General features: G+C 38.9%; 1 protein-coding gene across 1 annotated transcript in view; it reads right to left on the bottom strand.

Annotated features, from left to right (window-relative positions):
- LOC115222521 (tudor domain-containing protein 3) overlaps nucleotides 1–19,850 on the bottom strand; it is a 64,883-nt gene that overhangs the window by 34,792 nt on the left and 10,241 nt on the right. The window contains exons 2-3 of the mRNA XM_029792775.2: nucleotides 7,986–8,067; nucleotides 870–935 (exon numbers count right to left, since the gene is read on the bottom strand). Coding sequence (XP_029648635.1) covers nucleotides 870–935; nucleotides 7,986–8,067 — 148 coding nt within the window. The remainder of the gene's footprint in view (nucleotides 1–869; nucleotides 936–7,985; nucleotides 8,068–19,850) is intronic.

Genomic DNA, 19,850 nt, shown 5'->3' with positions numbered 1-19,850 from the left:
AAGTGTGTGTGTGTGTGTGTGTGTGTGTATGAAAACATCCTTCAGTTATCTTAAGTAATGAGAAAAATAAGGAGATTGTGTGTGTGTGTGTGAATGTGTGTGCATGTGTTTATGTGTGTAGACATAGCTATGTGGCTGAGAAGTTCACTTCAAATCCATGCAGCTTGTTCCAAACCTAAGGATGCAGTCAGCTATTGTTCTCTATTATACTTTCGGGTTGAGCAAAACACACACACACACATACATACACTTGATGGCTATCCACTTGCAACCAAGGAAGACTATCATTAACCATTGCCTATACAAAATGTCAGTAATGCCTGTGCATAAGGTTACTGCACACACATTAGCTTGACCCCAGGCTCATACCTGTGGCTTCCATGCTTGCTGCAGTGCCCTCCTACACAACTAGACATCAGAAAGTTACAGTGTCAGCAATCGCACAGCTGAAAATTTTAGGTCCACTAAAGCTTGCACCACACCTTACAGAACCATTTCTAGACTGACCCAACACTTACCAGCAAAAACATGTTGGTAGAAACTAGGATAAAACAATGCATAAAGAGGAGACACTGACATCCAAACTGACTAGAAGGGTAATGACTCTCAAGTGGGGAAGGGGAGTGACCCAAACTGTGAAGACAGATTCAATCCAGCCAAACATGGAAAGCAGATATCAAAAACTGAAAGCTTAAAGACTATAAGAAAAAACTCTGCAACAACTTGCAATGGAAGAAATACCTGACCACTAGCATCCACATACAATGTTAAAGCAATATGAATGGTGAATGTTGATGGAAATTATTTTTCAATGATATCTAAAAAGGAAGTAAAAAAAAAACATAATTAAAAGCAAACCTTATGCTTACATAGTCTATCTTGCCTCGGTTAATATCATCTGGCAGGAATTTTTGACCGATATTTCTCAGGTCAACCTGAAAATGATACAAATACACAAAAGTTCATTAAATACATCTATTAACATATATACATACATAAATATGAACAAATATATACATACACCTTCATATATATCAGGTCATCCCAGAAGTTCTGAATTTTGAATAAAGAAAACAAGTGATCAAATATATTTAATTGAAATTTAAGCATCAATGTACTTTCCCTGATTATCTATGACTTCCTTCCATCTATTTACAAGCTTTTTAATCCCATCAATGTAAAACTCTTTTGATTTAAAAGCGAAAAACTCTGAAATGTCAGTTTCAACCTCCTTCTGGCTTGCAAAAATTATGTCCCCCAAATGATTCTGTAAACTATGAAAGAAATGGTAGTCTGAAGGAGCAAGGTTGGGAGAATATGGTAGATGAGGAATGTTTTCCCAACCAAGCTCTTCAATCTTGTGATGTGATCTTTGCAGTGTGGGGTCACGCATTGTCCTGATGAAACATCAAAGTGGGTCTTTTTTCCTTCAAAGCTTGGTTGAAACACTAATTGCTAACAGTAGACTTGAGCATTGATTGTTGCATTAGGTGGTAACAATTCAAAGTAAATTACTCCTTTGCAATCCCACCAGATATAGAGAAGAACCTTTTTCCCATGAAGTTCTGTTCTTGGTTGTGGTTGAGCTTTTTCCTTTTTATTAAGCCACCTTTTACGACGTTTAACATTTCAATAGCAGATCCATTTTTCGTTACCAGTCACAAGTCTATCCAAAAAGGGTGAAATGAGTTCGCAAGAATGAAGAGAAGAGCAGATGTCAACTCGGGATTTGTGGTTGCTTTCCAACAATTCATGAGGCACCCGTGAAACTTTCCAAGTTGTTGATGACGATGAACAGTTGTATGGTTTGAACTAAGCTTTATTGCCAATTCTTCAACAGATAATGCAGGATTTCCTTCAAGTAATGTCTCAAGGAGCTTATCATCAAGCTCAACTGGACGTCCTGTTGGATCTTCATCTTCAAGGCTGAAATCTCCAATTCTGAATTTTGCAAACAATCTTCTGCAAGTTCTTTCATTAAAGCATTCTTTACCATAAACTGAGTGTATGTTTCAAGTCGCTTCAGCTGCAGAGTTTCTTTTTTTGTACTCATAAAGCATTATGTGCTTCAAATGCTCTTTGGATACTTCCATGTTAGAAAGGGTTTTAATCGAAGGAATTTTAATTCTACTATTCTGTAAAATAATATTTAATTAGTTTAAATATACACAAATGCATAAAAATAATTTTTAATTCCATTAGACATTCTAAAATACTATTAAATTTCATTCAATTTTAAAAGAGTAAAATCGGACAGAATTTATGGGATGACCTGATATATATATATATATATATATATATGTGTGTGTGTGTGTGTGTGTGTATGATGCATCCAAGAAGTAAGGTGGAGAGGAGGTTCTACTAGGTTCCTCAAGGGCAAAGAACACAGGTACAAGATTTTCTGGCCAGGGAACACTGACGGGGTTGGGGGCGTGGGTATACTTCTCGCTCAAAAATGGATAGATAAGGTAATTGAGGTAATCAGAGTAAGTGACAGAATACTTAAGATTAGATTAGTGCTTCATCATAGATTAGCAACCATTATATCGGCCTATGCCCCTCAGCCGAGGCTACCCGATGGACAGAAAGACCGATTCTATGACGCCCTACTGCAGACTACCTCGTTGACGAACAACGGAGACCTTCTCTTTGTGGCTGGTGATTTCAATGGGCATGTTCCCGCAACGAGGAGGGAACCAGGCTGCTGGAGTTCTGCGATGCAAATGATCTTATGGTTTGCAACACTAACTTCAGGAAACCTACCAATCGGGTCGACATACAAGCCAAATTGACTACATCCTTGCCAGGAAAAGGGAAAGATGGCTGCTTATAAATGCCAAAACCTTCCCAGGCGAAGAATGTACCCCACAACATAGACTGGTAGTTAGTGACTTTAGGATCAGGACTAAGAGGACGACCAGAAGACGACCAACATGGAGAAGAAGGATCTGGAAGCTTAAAGATCCTGCGAATGGACAGAGATTTAGGGACATATTACTTGAAGCCTTTGACGAAGTAGAAGGGGATATAGCTTCACATGGGGTAGAAGACAACTGGAGGATTCTAAGGGACATCCTGCTGAGAGCCGCTGACCAGATCTGTGGCTGGTGCAAAGTCCTCTCTCAACCTAAAATAATGTAGTGGTGGAACAATGTTGTAGACAGGGCTATTAGAGAAAAGAGACAGGCTTCGAAGGACTGGAAGAATGGGGGTAGCAGGGAAGTGTATCAGACTGCCAAAAGAGAAGCTAAGGAGACAGGTTTATTTAGCCAGAGGGGAAGCAGATAAGAAAAAATTTGCCAATGTTCTGCACCGTGAGGACCAACGACTTGAAGTATTTCGTGTTGCAAGACAGTGTATGAGAGAGAATCGTGATGTGGTAGGAGAGAAGTGTGTTCGCATGGATGATGGTTCACTTGCGCTAAATGAGGATGCAAAGAGAGAGGTTTGGAGATGCCACTATGAAAGGTTGCTGAATAAAGAAAATGAATGGGATAAAGAGAGTCTGCCAAATGTCAACCCAACAGAGGGACCAGCTATCCGAGTTGACAGTTCCTTGGTAGTTAAGGCAATTAGAAGCATGAAGACAGGGAAAGCCCCAGGCCCATCAGGAATTACTGCAGAGATGCTCAAAATATCTGGTAGTGTCAGCTATAGCCTAGTCACCCGTATAGTTAACCAGGTGATACACGAAGGAGTCATACCCAATGACTGGTATAGCAGCATAATAGTCAACTGCTACAAAGGTAAAGGTGACGCCCTAGATACAAATAATTACAGAGGTATCAAGATGTTGGATCAGATAATGAAGGTTACGGAGAGGGTCATAGCCCAACTGATTAGAGAGAGAGTTAGTTTAGATGAGATGCAGTTTGGGTTTGTGCCAGCGAAAAGCACTACTGATGCCATATTCCTGGTAAGACAGCTGCAGGAGAAATATCTAGCCAAAGATAAGCCCCTGTACCTGGCTTTCGTTGACATGGAGAAAACCTTCGACAGGGTCCCCTGATCCCTCATCTGGTGGTCAATGAGGAAACTAGGGATAGATGAATGGTTAGTGAGAGCTGTGCAAGCCATGTACGGGGACACTGCTAGTAAGGTGAGGGTTGGCAACGAGTACAGTGAAGAATTCCGGGTAGAGGTAGGGGTCCACCAAGGTTCAGTCCTCTGCCCCCTCCTATTTATCATAGCCCTCCAGGCAATAACGGAGGAATTCAAGATAGGATGCCCCTGGGAGCTCCTCTATGCTGATGACCTTGCTCTAATTGCTGAATCACTATCAGAACTGGAGGAGAAGTTTCAAGTCTGGAAGCAAGGATTAGAATCGAAAGGCCTTAGAGTCAACCTAGCTAAAACCAAAGTCCTAATAAGTAGGAAGGTAGACAAGTCACAAACGCCGTCAGGTAGATGGCCCTGCTCGATCTGTAGAAAAGGCGTAGGTAGAAACTCTATAAGATGCACCAAGTGTAAGCTATGGACACATAAGAGGTGAAGCAACGTCAAGGGAAGGCTAACTAGGAAAATAGTTTTTATTTGTGGCAGATGCTCAGGAGCAATAAACACTGAAAATGCACAGAGACCAACTTCCGCCACATTCCAGGGAGAAAAACTAGAAATAGTTGATAGCTTCCGTTACCTAGGTGACCAAGTCAGTAGCGGGGGCGGGTGTGTTGAAAGTTTAACTGCTAGAGTAAGAATAGCCTGGGCAAAGTTCAGAGGGCTCTTACCCCTGCTGGGGACAAAAGGCCTCTCGCTCAGAGCAAAAGGCAGACTGTATGATGCATGTGTATGAACAGCCATGCTACATGGCAGTGAAACGTGGGCCATGACTGCTGAGGATATGCGTAAGCTCACAAGAAATGAAGCCAGTATGCTCCGATGGATGTGTAATGTCAGTGTTCATACTCGACAGAGTGTAAAAGCATCAGTTGTGGTGTGCAAGAGAGACGTTTGCGCTGGTATGGTGAGAATGAATGAAGATAGTTGTGTGAAAAAGTGCCACACCCTAGCGGTTGAGGGAACCTGAGGAAGAGGTAGACCCAGGAAAACTTGGGACGAGGTGGTGAAGCACGACCTTCGAACTTTAGGTCTCACCAAGGAAATGACTAGAGACCGAGACCTTTGGAAGTATGCTGTGCGTGAGAAGACCCGGCAGGACAAGTGAGACCATAACCCGTGGCCTCAGTCCACTTATGCATACCTTTCCTTCATAGGACACAAAACTCTACTTGTGAAGACCTGTTGAGGCAAGTGAAAATCAAAATCAATCAACATCAATGGAAATTGTAGCTGTGATACCAGTGCTGGTGGCACATAAGAGAATCATCTGAACATGGCCGCTGCCAGCGCCGCCCCGACTGGCCTCCGTGCCAGTGGCACGTAAAAAGTACCATCCGATCGTGGCTGTTGCCAGCCTTGCCTGGCCTCCGTGCCGGTGGCATGTAAAAAGCATCATCTGATCGTGGCCGTCTGCCAGCCTCGTCTGGCGTCTGTGCCGGTGGCACATAAAAAGCACCCACTACACTCATGGAGTTGTTGGCATTAGGAAGGGCATCCAGCTGTAGAAACATTGCCAGATCAGACTGGGCCTGGTGCAGCCTTCTGGCTTCCCAGACCCCAGTTGAACCGTCCAACCCATGCCAGCATGGAAAGTGGACGCTAAACGACGATGATGATGATGACATACACACACTCATGATGAGCTACTTTTAGTATCCATCAACTCAAATCCTTTCAAAAGGCTTTGGTCAATCCAGGGACATAGTACAAGGCACTTGCAAAAGGTGCTACACACTGGGACTGAACTCAAGATCACAGGGTTGGAAAACAAACTCCTTAACCTCACAACTATGCATACACACACATCCTAAAACCACTTAGTCATGCTTGTATGTGCAGGGCTTTGTCTTACTCCTCTCTTTTTCTGACACATCAGCCCCCACCCCTGAATTCTCTTCCTTTAACACCGCTCGCTCCTCCTCTAAGGAGTTACTTAGTTACTATAATCAACTGAGAGCAGAATTGGTACATATTACATCTCCCTTCTAGTCACCTCCCTCCCTACCCCACAGAACCAATTCCATTCCACATTATCATCCCTGCTTACACTATCTCTACCAATCACCTCTTTCTGTGCCTTCAGTCACTTTCTCCCCTCAGTTATACTCCATTCTTAACACCTTATTTGCTACCATTCTCAATGCCCCCTCATTTCTACTATCATGTCTCACATTCTTTGACTTCTTATGTACCTCTATATCACCCTTTCCACTGCTCCTACATCTTGCACATCATATCATTACTTCTCATCCACTCCTATATCTCACACCATACTGGTACTTATCCCTCTCTGGACTGATATTTCCTTACAACTGTACCTTCACCTGTGTTCATTACTCACTACATTCACATCTACCTGCATCTTTAACTATCTGTTAATTCCCCCTTCATACTCTTATGAGAGTATCCACTCTCTCATGACCCTCTGTCCATATCCTCTCTTATCCCTCCACCTCTTGTATTTGAGAGCTTGCTCTAGCAACCTATCAGAATGTTCTTTTTATCTCCTTCAGTCATGTATCTTCTCTGTAGCAAGACACCTATGCTTGTCTCTACATCATACATTAGCCTTTCAATACTTGGCATAAAGTCACCCACCTGCACTTTCACCCTCTACAATACTGCCCTTTTAGAAGTAGGATATTTTTCCTTTTACTTTTTTCTTGTTCTTTTTCTGCCTTTCAACCTAACTAATGCCAGTGGCACAAAAAGAAAACACCTAGTGCAATTTAAGTAGTTGGCATTAGGAAGGGCATGCAGCTAATATAACAACCTCAACGCAGAGTCACAGCTTGCCAACTCCCGCCAAACCCAAAGCAGTATGGCAAGTAGAGAATAAATGATGTTGAAAAAAAAAATTATATTTTATATATATATATATACATACATACACTCACACACACATATAAGTGAAGGAGTGGCTGGGTTCTAAAGAAGTTTGCTTCCCAAACACATGGTTCCAGGTTTAGTACTACTGCCTGGCACCTTTGGCAAGTGTCTTCTACTATAGCCATGGGCCAACCAAAGTCTTGTCAGTGAATTTGGTAGACAGAACTGAAAGAAGCATATTGTGTGTGTATGTGTGTGTGCACGCATATGTATGTGTGTGTGTGTGTGTCCTGCAAACACTTGACAACTGGTGTTGATTTGCTTACATCCCTGTAACTTAGTGGTTTGGCATAAAAGACTGATAGAATAAGTACCAAGCTTAAAGAAAAAAAAGTACTGGTGTTGATTCATTCAACTAAAAACTTTCAAAGCAGTGCCCCATGATGGTTGCACTCCAATGACTGAAACAAGTTAAAGATAAAAGATATATTAGTCTGGTACAATTTAAGTCTTAAATTGCATGACAAGTCACTAATATTTCATCTGTGTATTTCAATTTCTGTATTGTAATTGTTTCCCTTGGTATGAAATTAGGATTTAAACTATTTCACAAAAGAAATGTAGAAAACGAAACAAAACAGGAAATATTCAGTTACAACATTTTGCAGGTCTCATTAACATAAGGTGATTTTTAGCTACAAAATGCAAACTACATAATCAAGACACTGTCAAATCATCAGAGATGTGTAACATTATTGAATTGAAAAGATGACAGAATTCACCAGGGAAATACTTTATATTTGGTATAAGATGGGGGAAAACTAACAAGCAACAGAATAAAAGTTTACAGAATTTCTATCTTAGATTAGGAAGTTTATAGTGTCCTTTAAAACAAATATAAACAAAAAATTTGAATTTGGGCAGTTTCAAGGCTTTACAGGACTGGGAAATACATGTGCTACCACTAACAGGCGGATTCAAGGTGTACAGGATATTAAGTATTAAAAGAATGAGAGTGAGGAAATGCTCATATAAACAGATTTAAACTATTTCACTTCCCGTAATTCACTAAAATAAATGAAAATTTTTGAACATACATCAAGTGCCATTTTCATAATTGCATCAACGCTTTTATTTCCATTTTCAAGATACTCTGCAATTCCCGTTTCGGTAAGATGCCTAAAATACAGAAGACAGATATAACATTAAAGCAAAAATCAAGTCATATCTACATAAAAATTACACATTGTATTTGAAACACTGCTACTTCAGCTTTTTATAAAAATGATACTAGTGCATTTTTTTATTTAATCCTTTAGCATTTAAACTGGTCGTATCTGGTCCAAATGTTCTATCTGTTTTAAATTCAAATTTGCCAGATCTGGCCTCTTACACTTACCCTACAATGTTATTCTAAACATTAAAATCTCAAAAGCTAAAGATAATGCACAATTAATTCAAAACAATATTAAACATCAAAATCAGAACCGTTTTTTTAAGAGTGAACTAGATGTCATTTTCAGTTCAACAAATTTCTGTACTGTGTTTTTTTTTTAATAACAAAGCATATAATGAACAAATAAAAAAAGTTGGTAAATTAAGAACTTATTTTCAATTTCATAAAAATTAATATAATTTCTAAATTAACAATTAGTATTGATTCCTTGATCCCATGCTGATACTAATTCTTGTTCTTCAAGATAAAGAAATCCTTCACTGAAGCTTTCATTTCCTCTTAGTTGATGAAATGTTGCAAGCACAGAAAGTGAGCCATGGATCAGAACAAGTAATAATTCAAGGGAGCTAGGTCCAGACTATATGCTGGTTGTGGCATCAGTTTGATTTCTTCAAGTTCCTGGAATTTCTTCTGGGTTCTTGGAATGGCATGAGGTCTTGCATTGTCTTAGAAGAGCTAACTTTCAGTTAACCAATGCTGGGTATTTTTGCCACAGAATGGCATACATCTATGAGATACTGAGCTCATCTGATACTCACCAAGTGCTACTGACCAGAACTGCCTCTATGGCTTGGAGCACTGCTTCAAAGTCCATGATTTCAAGCCAACATGACTATGCCTGACTGTCAAGGCTCTTGCTACCCGAGCAAAGGTTTTTGAACCATCTGGTTACTGTACTGTGATTGACTGTGCCTTCATCTTACCTTATGCACAATAAATGGTTATTGGTTGCTTCCATGTCATTATGGCCCAGTTTGAACTCATAAAGCATAAGTTCCTAAATTAGCTACATTGCACATTCATCTGAGTGGCTTTCAAATCACATACGGAGTGAAGCAATGCACGTGTCAACAACACCAACTACCACGATACCTCAGTCTTAGCGGGTGCCTTTCACAACTTGAACTTCTTCAGTCATGCGATATACATGCTGCAAGCTAGCAAGTATACAAATATTGCAAAATGTTTGACTCACCTCAATAATATACAAATATATGTGAATGTGAATAAATATAAGTGAAGGCACATGGCTCAGTGGTTAGAGCATTGGGCTCAGTCATGAGGTAGTGAGTTTGATTCCCCAACCAGGTTATGTGTTGTGCTCTTGAGCAAGACACTTTATTTTATGTTGCTTCAGTTCACTCAGCTGTAGAAATGAGTTGTGATATCACTGGTGCCAAGCGGTATCGGCCTTTGCCTTTCTCTTGGATAACGTCAGTGGCATGGAGAGGGAGGCTGGTATGCATGGGTGATTGCTGTTCTTCAATAAACAACCTTGCCCAGACTTGTGCCTTGGAGTGGAACTTTCTAGGTGCAATCCCATGGTCATTCATGACCAAAGAGAATTTTTACCTTCATATTTGAATGGGAATGTGTGTACATGTTTCACCAAAATACTGTAATAATTACATAACAGTTGAGACATTACATAATCTTGCACTCCACCTCATCAGTGTTCTTCAATAAATACACTGACATGCTGAAAGATCCAAAAATATACACATTCCCCATTATGCAACTTAAATTTATATTCCACACAATACGTGGTACGGAAAAAAAAAAAACCAAACCCTACCCTGGATGTATCAAGTAATATCCTTCTCAAACCTAGATAGGTATAACCAAAGAAAAAAAAATTATAACAAGAACAAGATCACTGACCATACTGACATCAGAGGTCATTAACTCTTTTGTTATCAACCTGCCTGAAGCCACCTGAGAATTTTTTTACTTTATGTTACAAACCAAAAGCACCCAAAATAACCTTTTTGTATTTAAATGAAAATTTCAGTGCAAATCTCAGTAATAGTCATGAAAACACATGACTTAACTACATAAACAATTGAGTTACAATATCCAACATTGTTTGAAGTGATATCTGAGCTTTGTGAATTTTTGGAGGGGTGTTTTTTTGTGTTTTTTACCTCTCTACATTTTAGATTTTCTGAAAACTTACAATACTGATGAAAAATGGATACCAGTTTCATGTTGTCTAGCAGTGAATCAGGATTTGAAAGATTTTCAACAGAAGAGATGGAAAAATCAAGCAAAATATATGGTGAACACAAAAGCTGTGTGATAGTGAAACCAGTGATTCTGATGACAACTCCAATTGTGACAAAGAAAATTAATTTGCACATGAATGGAACAAAAGTTAGGAATCTGTTTTGTTTTGTTTTTTTTAATGATTTTTCATAAATGACTGGACCTAGTCACAGTCTTTCTCAGGAAACAAAACCATTAAACTATTCTAAAAAAATGTTTTTTCTCTTAGTTTGTTCAAAACAATTGCTGTGGAAATAAATTGCTATGCAAAATATAAACAAAGAGATAAAAAAAGATACCTTGTGATCACCAACATACTTAAACAAAATCTAACCACTTTTGTGATTAATACTATTATGGGTATAAGAAAGCTACTCAGAATTATGAAGTACTGAAATAACAATGAACCATTTGGAGACCAGTATGTTTCCAGTATTATAATAAGGACTGAGGTTTTAAAATTATCAATGGATCTACATGTAAGTGACATTAGTAATACAGACAAATAGTGCTTGGAGCACTAGCCAAAACAGACAAATAGTGCCTGGAGCAGCCCTTCAGCTTACCAGCTCCTGTCAAACCATCCAACCCATGCCAGCATGGAGAATGGACATTAAATGATGATGATGATGATTACTAGTCACTCTGAGACAAAAATTATGCAATACACTTGGCTAAAAACCTATTGTTAAATTGTGTTCCAAAAATCACATTAATATTCTTTTACTTGTGTCAGTCATTTGACCCTGGCCATGCTAGAGCACTGTTTTGAAGAGTTTTAGTCAAACAAATCGACCCCAGAACTTATTTCATTAAAGCTTAGCACTTGTTCTATTGGTTACTTTTGCTGAACCACTAAGTTATGGGGATGTAAACACACCAACACCAGTTGTTAAGTGGTGAGGGAGGAGTCAAATACAGACACAGTGACACACATAGATATATATATATGACAGGCTTCTTTTGAGTTTCCATCTACTAAATCCACTCACAAAGCTTTGGTCGACCCAAGGCTATAGTAGAAGATAGTTGTCCAAGGTGCCACACAATGGGACTAAACCTGGAACCATGTGGTTGGGAAGCAAGCTTCTTACCATACAGCCATGCCTGATACATACATATACATGTTTTCTAAGAAAATTTGTTTAAATTACATTAAATATAATTGAAACACATATGGGGTATATTTTGGTTAGAAATATAGTAACAAAAGGGTGTAAGCTCACATTATAAATCAGGGTATGGCCAGAAGGACAAGCTTTTTTAGACCTACGAAAGACCAATATTAACACATACACAAACATATACAGACATACACAAACTATCTATCCATCTACCAGTATACATATATATTAAAAATATATCAACATACATATGTGTGTATGTATATATATATATATATATATAAATGGAGTTAAACACAGGTGTTATTCAAATTCTTTTACTTCCGAAACACGTTTTGAAGATGTCATTGGTATTATTTCAAAGGAATAAAATAGTGTAAAACAATGTAATCTTCTCTTCAGGGAAACTCGTCAATTAGACATTTTAACAGAATATGATGGATATGTATAGTGATGAACTGAATGCTATGAAGTTTATTTTTTAAAATGCTAGAGGATATAACGTCAAAGGTAGCCTATAGAAAGAGGGGTAAAGGAAAGAAAAATATCAGAAACCAAATAAATGAGAAGTATAGAATGATAGGTAAATTAAATAAAACCCTAAAGTCTTGGAACAAGAAATATCTATTAGAAGTGAAATGCAAGAAGAAAATCAATGTTTAAATTATATATAATGGTAGATATCACTTATATGAACTAAGGATGTGTTTCTGCCAATGTTTACATTGGTAAGCACACTCTATAACCATATTTACAAAGGGATTTTTAGAAGAAAGAATAAAAATTACAGAGAAGACAGAATTTCTTGCCTTTATCATAAGGGAACAAAATGGAGAGAATCAACCAATCTAAATTAAATTGTTTATTATGGTCTTTTAGATACCAAATTAATTTACTAAGCCCTGTAATGTTACATTTATCCCTGTTCCTAAATGTAGAGTAATGATTGGAAATTCTTTTAGATAACTGAGAAGAAGAACTACCTGTATAAAAAAAGACATCGGTACCTGAAGTAATTTTACACTAGTACATAGAGTTTTTAATTTTAGAATTACTTGACATAAACTAAATTCTATTGGAATTGACTTCAAAGACAATAACCTTGTTATTAATATTTCTAGGGGGAAGGATGGTATTAGCTAAATTATAGTGTTCAGTCCATCACTATACATATCCATCTTATTCTGTTAAAATGTCTTATTGACAAGTTTTATTTCTTCATTTCCCTGAAGAAAAGATTACATTGTTTTACACCATTTTATTCCTTTGGAATAATACCAATGACATCTTCGAAACATGTGTCAGAAGTAAAAGAATTTGAATAACACCTACGTTTAACTCCATTTATTTATATATATTATACAAAATATTTCAGATCAACCCGGAGTTTCTACCTTTAAAAACAAGGTGTTAAGCCCTTTTTACTTGTATGATTTTTTGCTACCCTGGTAACTGTTTATCTATTCTTTCCATGTTAATTGTAAACAAAGGGGAAAATACACACATCTATTTATATGTGTGTGTGTGTGTGTACACTCACATAATATGTAACATATATAACAATATACTTAGCAATCCTTCTACATTAATCTTCTCCCCGCTATTCTATCAATTTGTCACTCACAAATTTTCTCCCCTTTAGCTGCAGGTGCATTTTGTCACCTTAAAAAGGGTGTTTAAAATTGACACATTGCTAAGTTTATTTCCCGTACTTTAAGCAGTAAACTGGCTATTTGATTCAGAACTTGTTTCCTGATGCTATTTTCATTGTTTATATACTAACCACAAGGTAATCAAGCTTTTAAACCAATCGCAGTTTCTTTTGACTTTTTAAGGAATGAAAATGGCCGCCTCTGCATTTGAAACTTTTCTGGAAGAAATCTTGTTAAATTCCAACTCAGATGACAATTTTGAAGGATTTACTCAGGCAGATATCAATGGTAAAATTATTCAACATAATGATGAGGACATAGACTGTGCTTACAGCCATATTGAGAAAATGTACCAAGTGAATACTATCACCTATGGCTGGCTGATTTAAGGAAAATACTGACCCCAAAGAGGTACATTTCTGAGGAGCATTTCATACGCCTATTCCTTAATGCATTACATGAAAATATTATTCATTCATTTCTTTATTAATATACAAAGTATCAAGACTGTACACACAATACAACAAAAGTTACAATTTTAAAACAGGTGCTCATGTCTTTTGTTCCCTCAAAAATAATGCAGTGACAGGAGAAACTATTCTTGGGGTAAATCAGTGTGCTATAGGTTAAATAGTGAATAAATCTTACAACCATAGAAAGTGGTCCCTTTATTCCTTGGTGATCATTGCTTAGAAAAAACATTGTCTATGTTTTGTATATGCACTTAGTAAAGTGCATGTATATATTCGTGCTACATCTAACTAATTTAAATCTAGATTGTACAACCACAAAAATAGCTTCAGAATTAGAAATAAGATTTCATATAATTAGCCAAAATTCCTATGGATGGCTGTTGATGAAGATATGCCTATGAAATTGCTTGGTAAATTATACACACACAGTGCAACTTTATAAGGATGGAAATGATAAATGTAATTTGTGCATGTCTGAAATCTATGAATTAAGTATAAATTGAATCTCACTAACCAACGTGATGAGATAATTATTAAAAGTCCACTTATGTTACTGCCTGTCTTTCCTGCATAATCTAAGAAGCTTAACTATTGTGGGGCAGCACAGATACACTATGATAAGGAAACTAGCACTCTTTAGACAATATTATTTTTATTTTTCTACTTTTACTTACTTATTTTATTCATTTTTCCCTCATACTCAGCTATGATTTCCAAACTGAAATGCAATCATAGCTACTATATCTCTTAGATCATAAATTTAATGCACTTACCATCTTAATTTGTGTGATTACCAATTCTATTATAGTACCACATTTATTAGTAACCTTACCACTAACTTCATCATATTTGTTAACTACTTAATTATCTAATATCTACTTGTTTAATACTTGAGTATCTAAATAATAGAGGTCATATAGCCTAACCTAGAGAAGAAATTTCAAGTGTGGAAACAAGGCCTGGAATCTAAGGGCCTTAGAGTTAATTCAACAAATATCCAAAGTACAAGTAGGCAAACAGACAAACCACAAGTCCCTTCTGGGAGATGGCCCTCTCAATACATAAGAAGAGTGCTGATAAAAACTCCATATGTTGTATCCAGTGCAAGCTTTGGAAGTGGTATAGTGGTATCATAGAAAGGTTAACAGAGAAATTATCATGTATATGGCAAATGTGCAGGTACAATAAGCACTAAAAATGTGCAGGCAATAGACTCCCACAAATGCTTGTGGGGATCATTAGAAGTGGTAGAGAACTTCTATTACCTAGGAGACAAAGTTAGCAGTGGTGGAGGAAGCTCTGAAAGTATAGAACAGGATGGGCAAAGTTCAGAGAGCTTCTACCTTTATTGGTAACTAAGAGCCTTTCCCTCAGAGTGAAAGGCAGATTGTATGATGCCTGTGTATGACAGTAAAACATGGACTTTGACTACAGAGGACTTGCAAAGGCTTAAAAGAAATGAAGTTAGCATGCTCCACTAGATGGGTAGTATTGGTGTCCAAGCATGACAGAGTGTAAAATGATTTAAGAGGAAAAATGGGTACAGGAGACATCAGATGTTGTGTGCAGGAGAGAAGACTGTGCTGGTTTGGTCATATGATGCATATGGATGAGGGCAGCTGTGTAAAGAAGCGCTGATCTCTAATTGTAGAGGGTACCTGTGGAAGGGATAGACCCAAGAAGATGTGGGATGAAGTGGTGAGAAAGTATTTTTGGACACTGGACCTCCCTGAGGAAATGACAAGGGGCCGAGAAATGTAGTGATTTGCTGTACTTCATAAGATATGTCAAGTTAAGTAAAATCGTTGCCTTCCACACATACAGATTTGTCCTTTCAGGTGCGGTGCGACTTAAAAACCACCTGTGCTGGTGCTGCATTAACATGCCTGTGCAGGTATTGCATGAATGCACCCATGCCAGTGGCATATAAAAAGCATCCAGCACACTGTTAAGTGGTTGGTGTTAGGAAGGGCATCCAGCCATAGAAACCATGCCACAACAGGCAGCTGTAACCTGGACAGCTCCCCGCCAGCCACTAGCATTGTTTCTTATAAAAAATATGCATGCATGCATGTAAGGATGCACCTATGGAGAATATTTGTTACCAGTTACCTAGATGCACCTAGGGAGAACATTTATTCTCAGTTGTCTAGATTACTTCACAAGACAAAGTGTCAAACTGACAGCAGAACTCAAGGCAAACCAATGCCACTACACAAAGAAGATTGACTTGGTGCAACAGATGAACTACTGGAGAAGACAAAAAAATTGAGACTCTACTCCTTATAGACAAGACAATAAAAGATATTAGGTGATATATGTAAGATCCTGGAAGGACTAGCTCCTAACGTTGGGATTGCAAACTATACCAACCACGAAAACAGGATGCCACTGCATTATACAAAAGATCCTGTACTCTCCCCATCTAGAGTACTGTAACAGTTTAGGTTTCAAAGGCCTGTAACTTTTCAATACCCCACCAGTCAAACTTAGTGATCTAAGATGTGTAAATGTGGAAGTCTTCAAAGAATGTTCAAGCAAATCTTTATCTGAGGTACCGGATAAACCCATATTGCAGCAGAAACACAATGAAGAGTAGCTCTGTCCACCTCGCTATCTCACTGGAAACAGTTCCAGAGACAAAGCTGAGAAGTTAGCATGAAATAAAAACCAATAACATTATATGCAATGCCCCAGCATGGTCAGTGATTCTGGATGAGATAAGTAAAAGTGTATGTGCGCATACACACACACATAAATACATAAATATACGTGTGTGTATGTACATATATATATATGTGTATATATATATATATATATATATATATATATTAGCTGGTGTACCTGGTAATTCCCGGGGGCTAAAGATGTTCTATTGAAATGCCTTATTACTCTGATATACAAAAGCAATTTCATTATAACTGCCACAAAAAGGTGTATTTTCTGTCACACAAAAGTACAAAAATCTGTCAGCTAGAGGAGGGAGAAATTGTTGGAGGTTGGCAAGAGGCAAAGACATTATTCTGCTTAGTGAAGGCATCTGGGAAATGTATAACTGCTGTCATTCACAGAAAAACTATTGTTTTACCGTGAGAAAAACACTGTTGAAATGTTAAGGGAAATTTGGCAATCGAGGATTGAATCCATGCTAAGCCTGCATGAAGCCACTACAAATACATTGTACACAAACACTACTGCCACAGTTATATCTCCTGATGGAGAGACTGATTTCTTTGAAGTTGAATAAAGCGTTCTGCAGGGTAACACACTCACTCCTTTTTTTATCATTATTGCTCTCGACTATGTTCTACGCATTTTCCTAGATGGTATAGAAGAAAAGGGACTCCTTTTAAAACCCTGCCAAAGCAGTCAGCATTGTGTACAATATTTAACTTATCTTGCCTTGATATCCCATTGTATTAAAAATGCAGAATCATTGTTACAAGCATTGGAGAAAGCAGCAAACCAGGTTGGCCTTTACTGCAATGAGAGTAAGACAGAGTTTATCACAACCCCATCCAAGTTAACTGAACTTAAATTGCTCAATAATATATCAATCAAAAACGTTGACGACTTCAAATATCTTGGATCACACATAGTAGACTCCCAAAAAGACTTTCGCATCCGCAAAGCTCTTGCTTGAGATGCATGTAACAGACTTGATAAGCCCTGGCACTCAAACCTTCCACCCACATTAAAAGTTAAAATAGATCAGATACCTGGACCTTATCGGCTCTCTTAGAAAAACAACTAGATGAAACATATACCAACCTGCTCAGAAAGATATAGAACATCAGCTGGAGATCACACCCAACACTTAGAAACATCTATGGAAATCTGATACCAATATCCCTCAAGCTAAAGCAAAAATGGCTACAATTTGCTGGCCACTGTCATTGAGCAAAGGAAGAGGTTACCTCATCCCTTCTCCTATAGCATCCCTCTGGAAGTGTTTTATCCAGGAAACTGACATTTCCAGATACTATATCTCGGGACTCAGGGTTGGATATTAGAGATCTGATCACAGCAATAACGGACCATCATCATCATCATCATCATCATCGTTTAACGTCCGTTTTCCATGCTAGCATGGGTTGGACGGTTCGACCGGGGATCTGGGAAGCCAGAAGGCTGCACCAGGCTCCAGTCTTATCTGGCAATGTTTCTACAGCTGGATGTCCTTCCTAACGCCAACCACTCCGTATATATATATATATGTGTGTATATATATATATCATCATCATTTAACGCCCGCTTTCCATGCTAGCATAGGTTGGACGATTTGACTGAGGTCTGGCGAACCAGACTCCAATCTGATCTGGCAGAGTTTCAACAGTTAGATGCCCTTCCTAACGCCAACCACTCTGAGAGTGTAGTGGGTGCTTTTACGTGCCACCAGTACGAGGGCCAGTTTGGTGGTACTGGCAACGGCCATGCCCAAATGGTGCTTTTTATGTGCTACCTGCACAAGAGCCAGTCCAACGGCACTGGCAACGACCTCGTTCGAATATTTCACATGCCATCAGCACAAGTGCTGGTAAGGCAACACGGTAATGATCAAACTTGAATGGTGTGCTTAACGTGCCATCAGCACAGAGGCCAGCTTGTTGCTCTGGCAATGATTTCACTTGCCTCAACTATTCTTCGCAGACAGAGTTTAGTGTCCAATGAAGAAAAGGTTACACTGGACTGGTTACACCCCTAGCATAGGCCACAAGGTTATGGTCACACTTGCGCTTGCCGGGTCTTCTGCAGCACAGCATATATCCAGAGATCCCGGTCACTAGTCATTGCCTCGGTGAGGCCCAATGTTTGAAGGTCATGCTTCACCACCTCATCCCAGGTCTTCCTGGGTCTACCTCTTCCACAGGTTCCCTCAACTGCTAGGGTGTGGAACTTTTTTACACAGCTATCGACATCCATTCTCGCCACATGACCATCCCAGCGCAATTGTCTTTCTTGCACACCACATCTGATGCTTCTTAGGTCCAATCTTTCACTCAGGGCACTAACACTCTGTCGAGTATGCACACTGACATTACACATCCATCAGAGCATGCTGGCTTCATTCCCTGCAAGCTTACGCATATCCTCAGCAGTCACGGCCCATGTTTCACTGCCATGTAGCATGGCTGTTCGTACACATGCGTCGTAGTCTACCTTTTACTCTGAGCGAGAGGCACTTTGTCACCAGCAGAAGTAAGAGCTCTCTGAACATAGCCCAGGCTATTCTTATTCTAGCAGCTACACTTTCAGTGCACCCTCCCCCGCTACTGACTTGGTCACCTAGGTAACAGAAGCTATCAACTACGAGTAGTTTTTCTCCCTGGAATGTAGCAGAAGTTGTTCTCTGGACATTTTCAGTGTTATTTATAGCGCCCAAGCATCTGCCACATACGAAAACTATACTCCCAGTTAGCTTTCCTTTGATATTGCTGCACCTCTTATGTGTCCATAGCTTACATTGGGTACATCTTATGGAGTTTCTACCTACGCCTTTTCTACAGATCGAACAGGGCCATCAACCTGAAGGCGTTTGTGATTTGTCTACCTTCCTACTTATTAGGACTTTGGTTTTAGCTAGGTCCTTCAATTCTAATCCTTGTTTCCACAATTGAAACTTCTCTAGTTCTGTTAGTGACTCAGCAATTAGAGCAAGGTCATCAGCATAGAGGAGCTCCCAGGGGCATCCTGTCTTGAATTCCACCGTTATGATAAATAGGAGGGGGCTGAGGACTAAACCTTGGTGGACCCCTACCTCTACCCGGAATTCTTCACTGTACTCGTTGCCAAACCTCACCTTACTGACAGTGTCCCTGTACATGGCTTGCACGGCTCTCACTAACCATTCATCTATCCCTAGTTTCCTCATTGACCAACAGATAAGGGATCGGGGGACCCTGTTGAAGGCTTTCTCCATATCAACAAAAGCCAGGTACAGGGGCTTATCTTTAGCTAGGTATTTCTCCTGCAGCTGTCTAACCAAAAATATAGCATCATGGTGCTTTTCGCTGGCACAAAACCAAACTGCATCTCATCCAAACTGACTCTTTCCCTAATTAGTTGGGCTATGACCCTCTCCGCAACCTTCATTACCTGATCTAACAGCTTGATACCTCTGTAATTATTTGTATCTAAAGCGTCACCTTTTCCTTTGTAGCAGTTGACTATAGTGCTGCTACACCAATCATTGGGTATGACTCCATGTATC

The sequence above is a fragment of the Octopus sinensis genome, linkage group LG20, assembly GCF_006345805.1.
Source record: "Octopus sinensis linkage group LG20, ASM634580v1, whole genome shotgun sequence".
In the NCBI taxonomy this organism is placed as follows: Eukaryota; Metazoa; Mollusca; class Cephalopoda; order Octopoda; family Octopodidae; genus Octopus; species Octopus sinensis.
The sequence above is the reverse complement of the archived record's forward strand: the minus strand, read 5'-3'. Positions and strand labels throughout refer to the sequence as shown.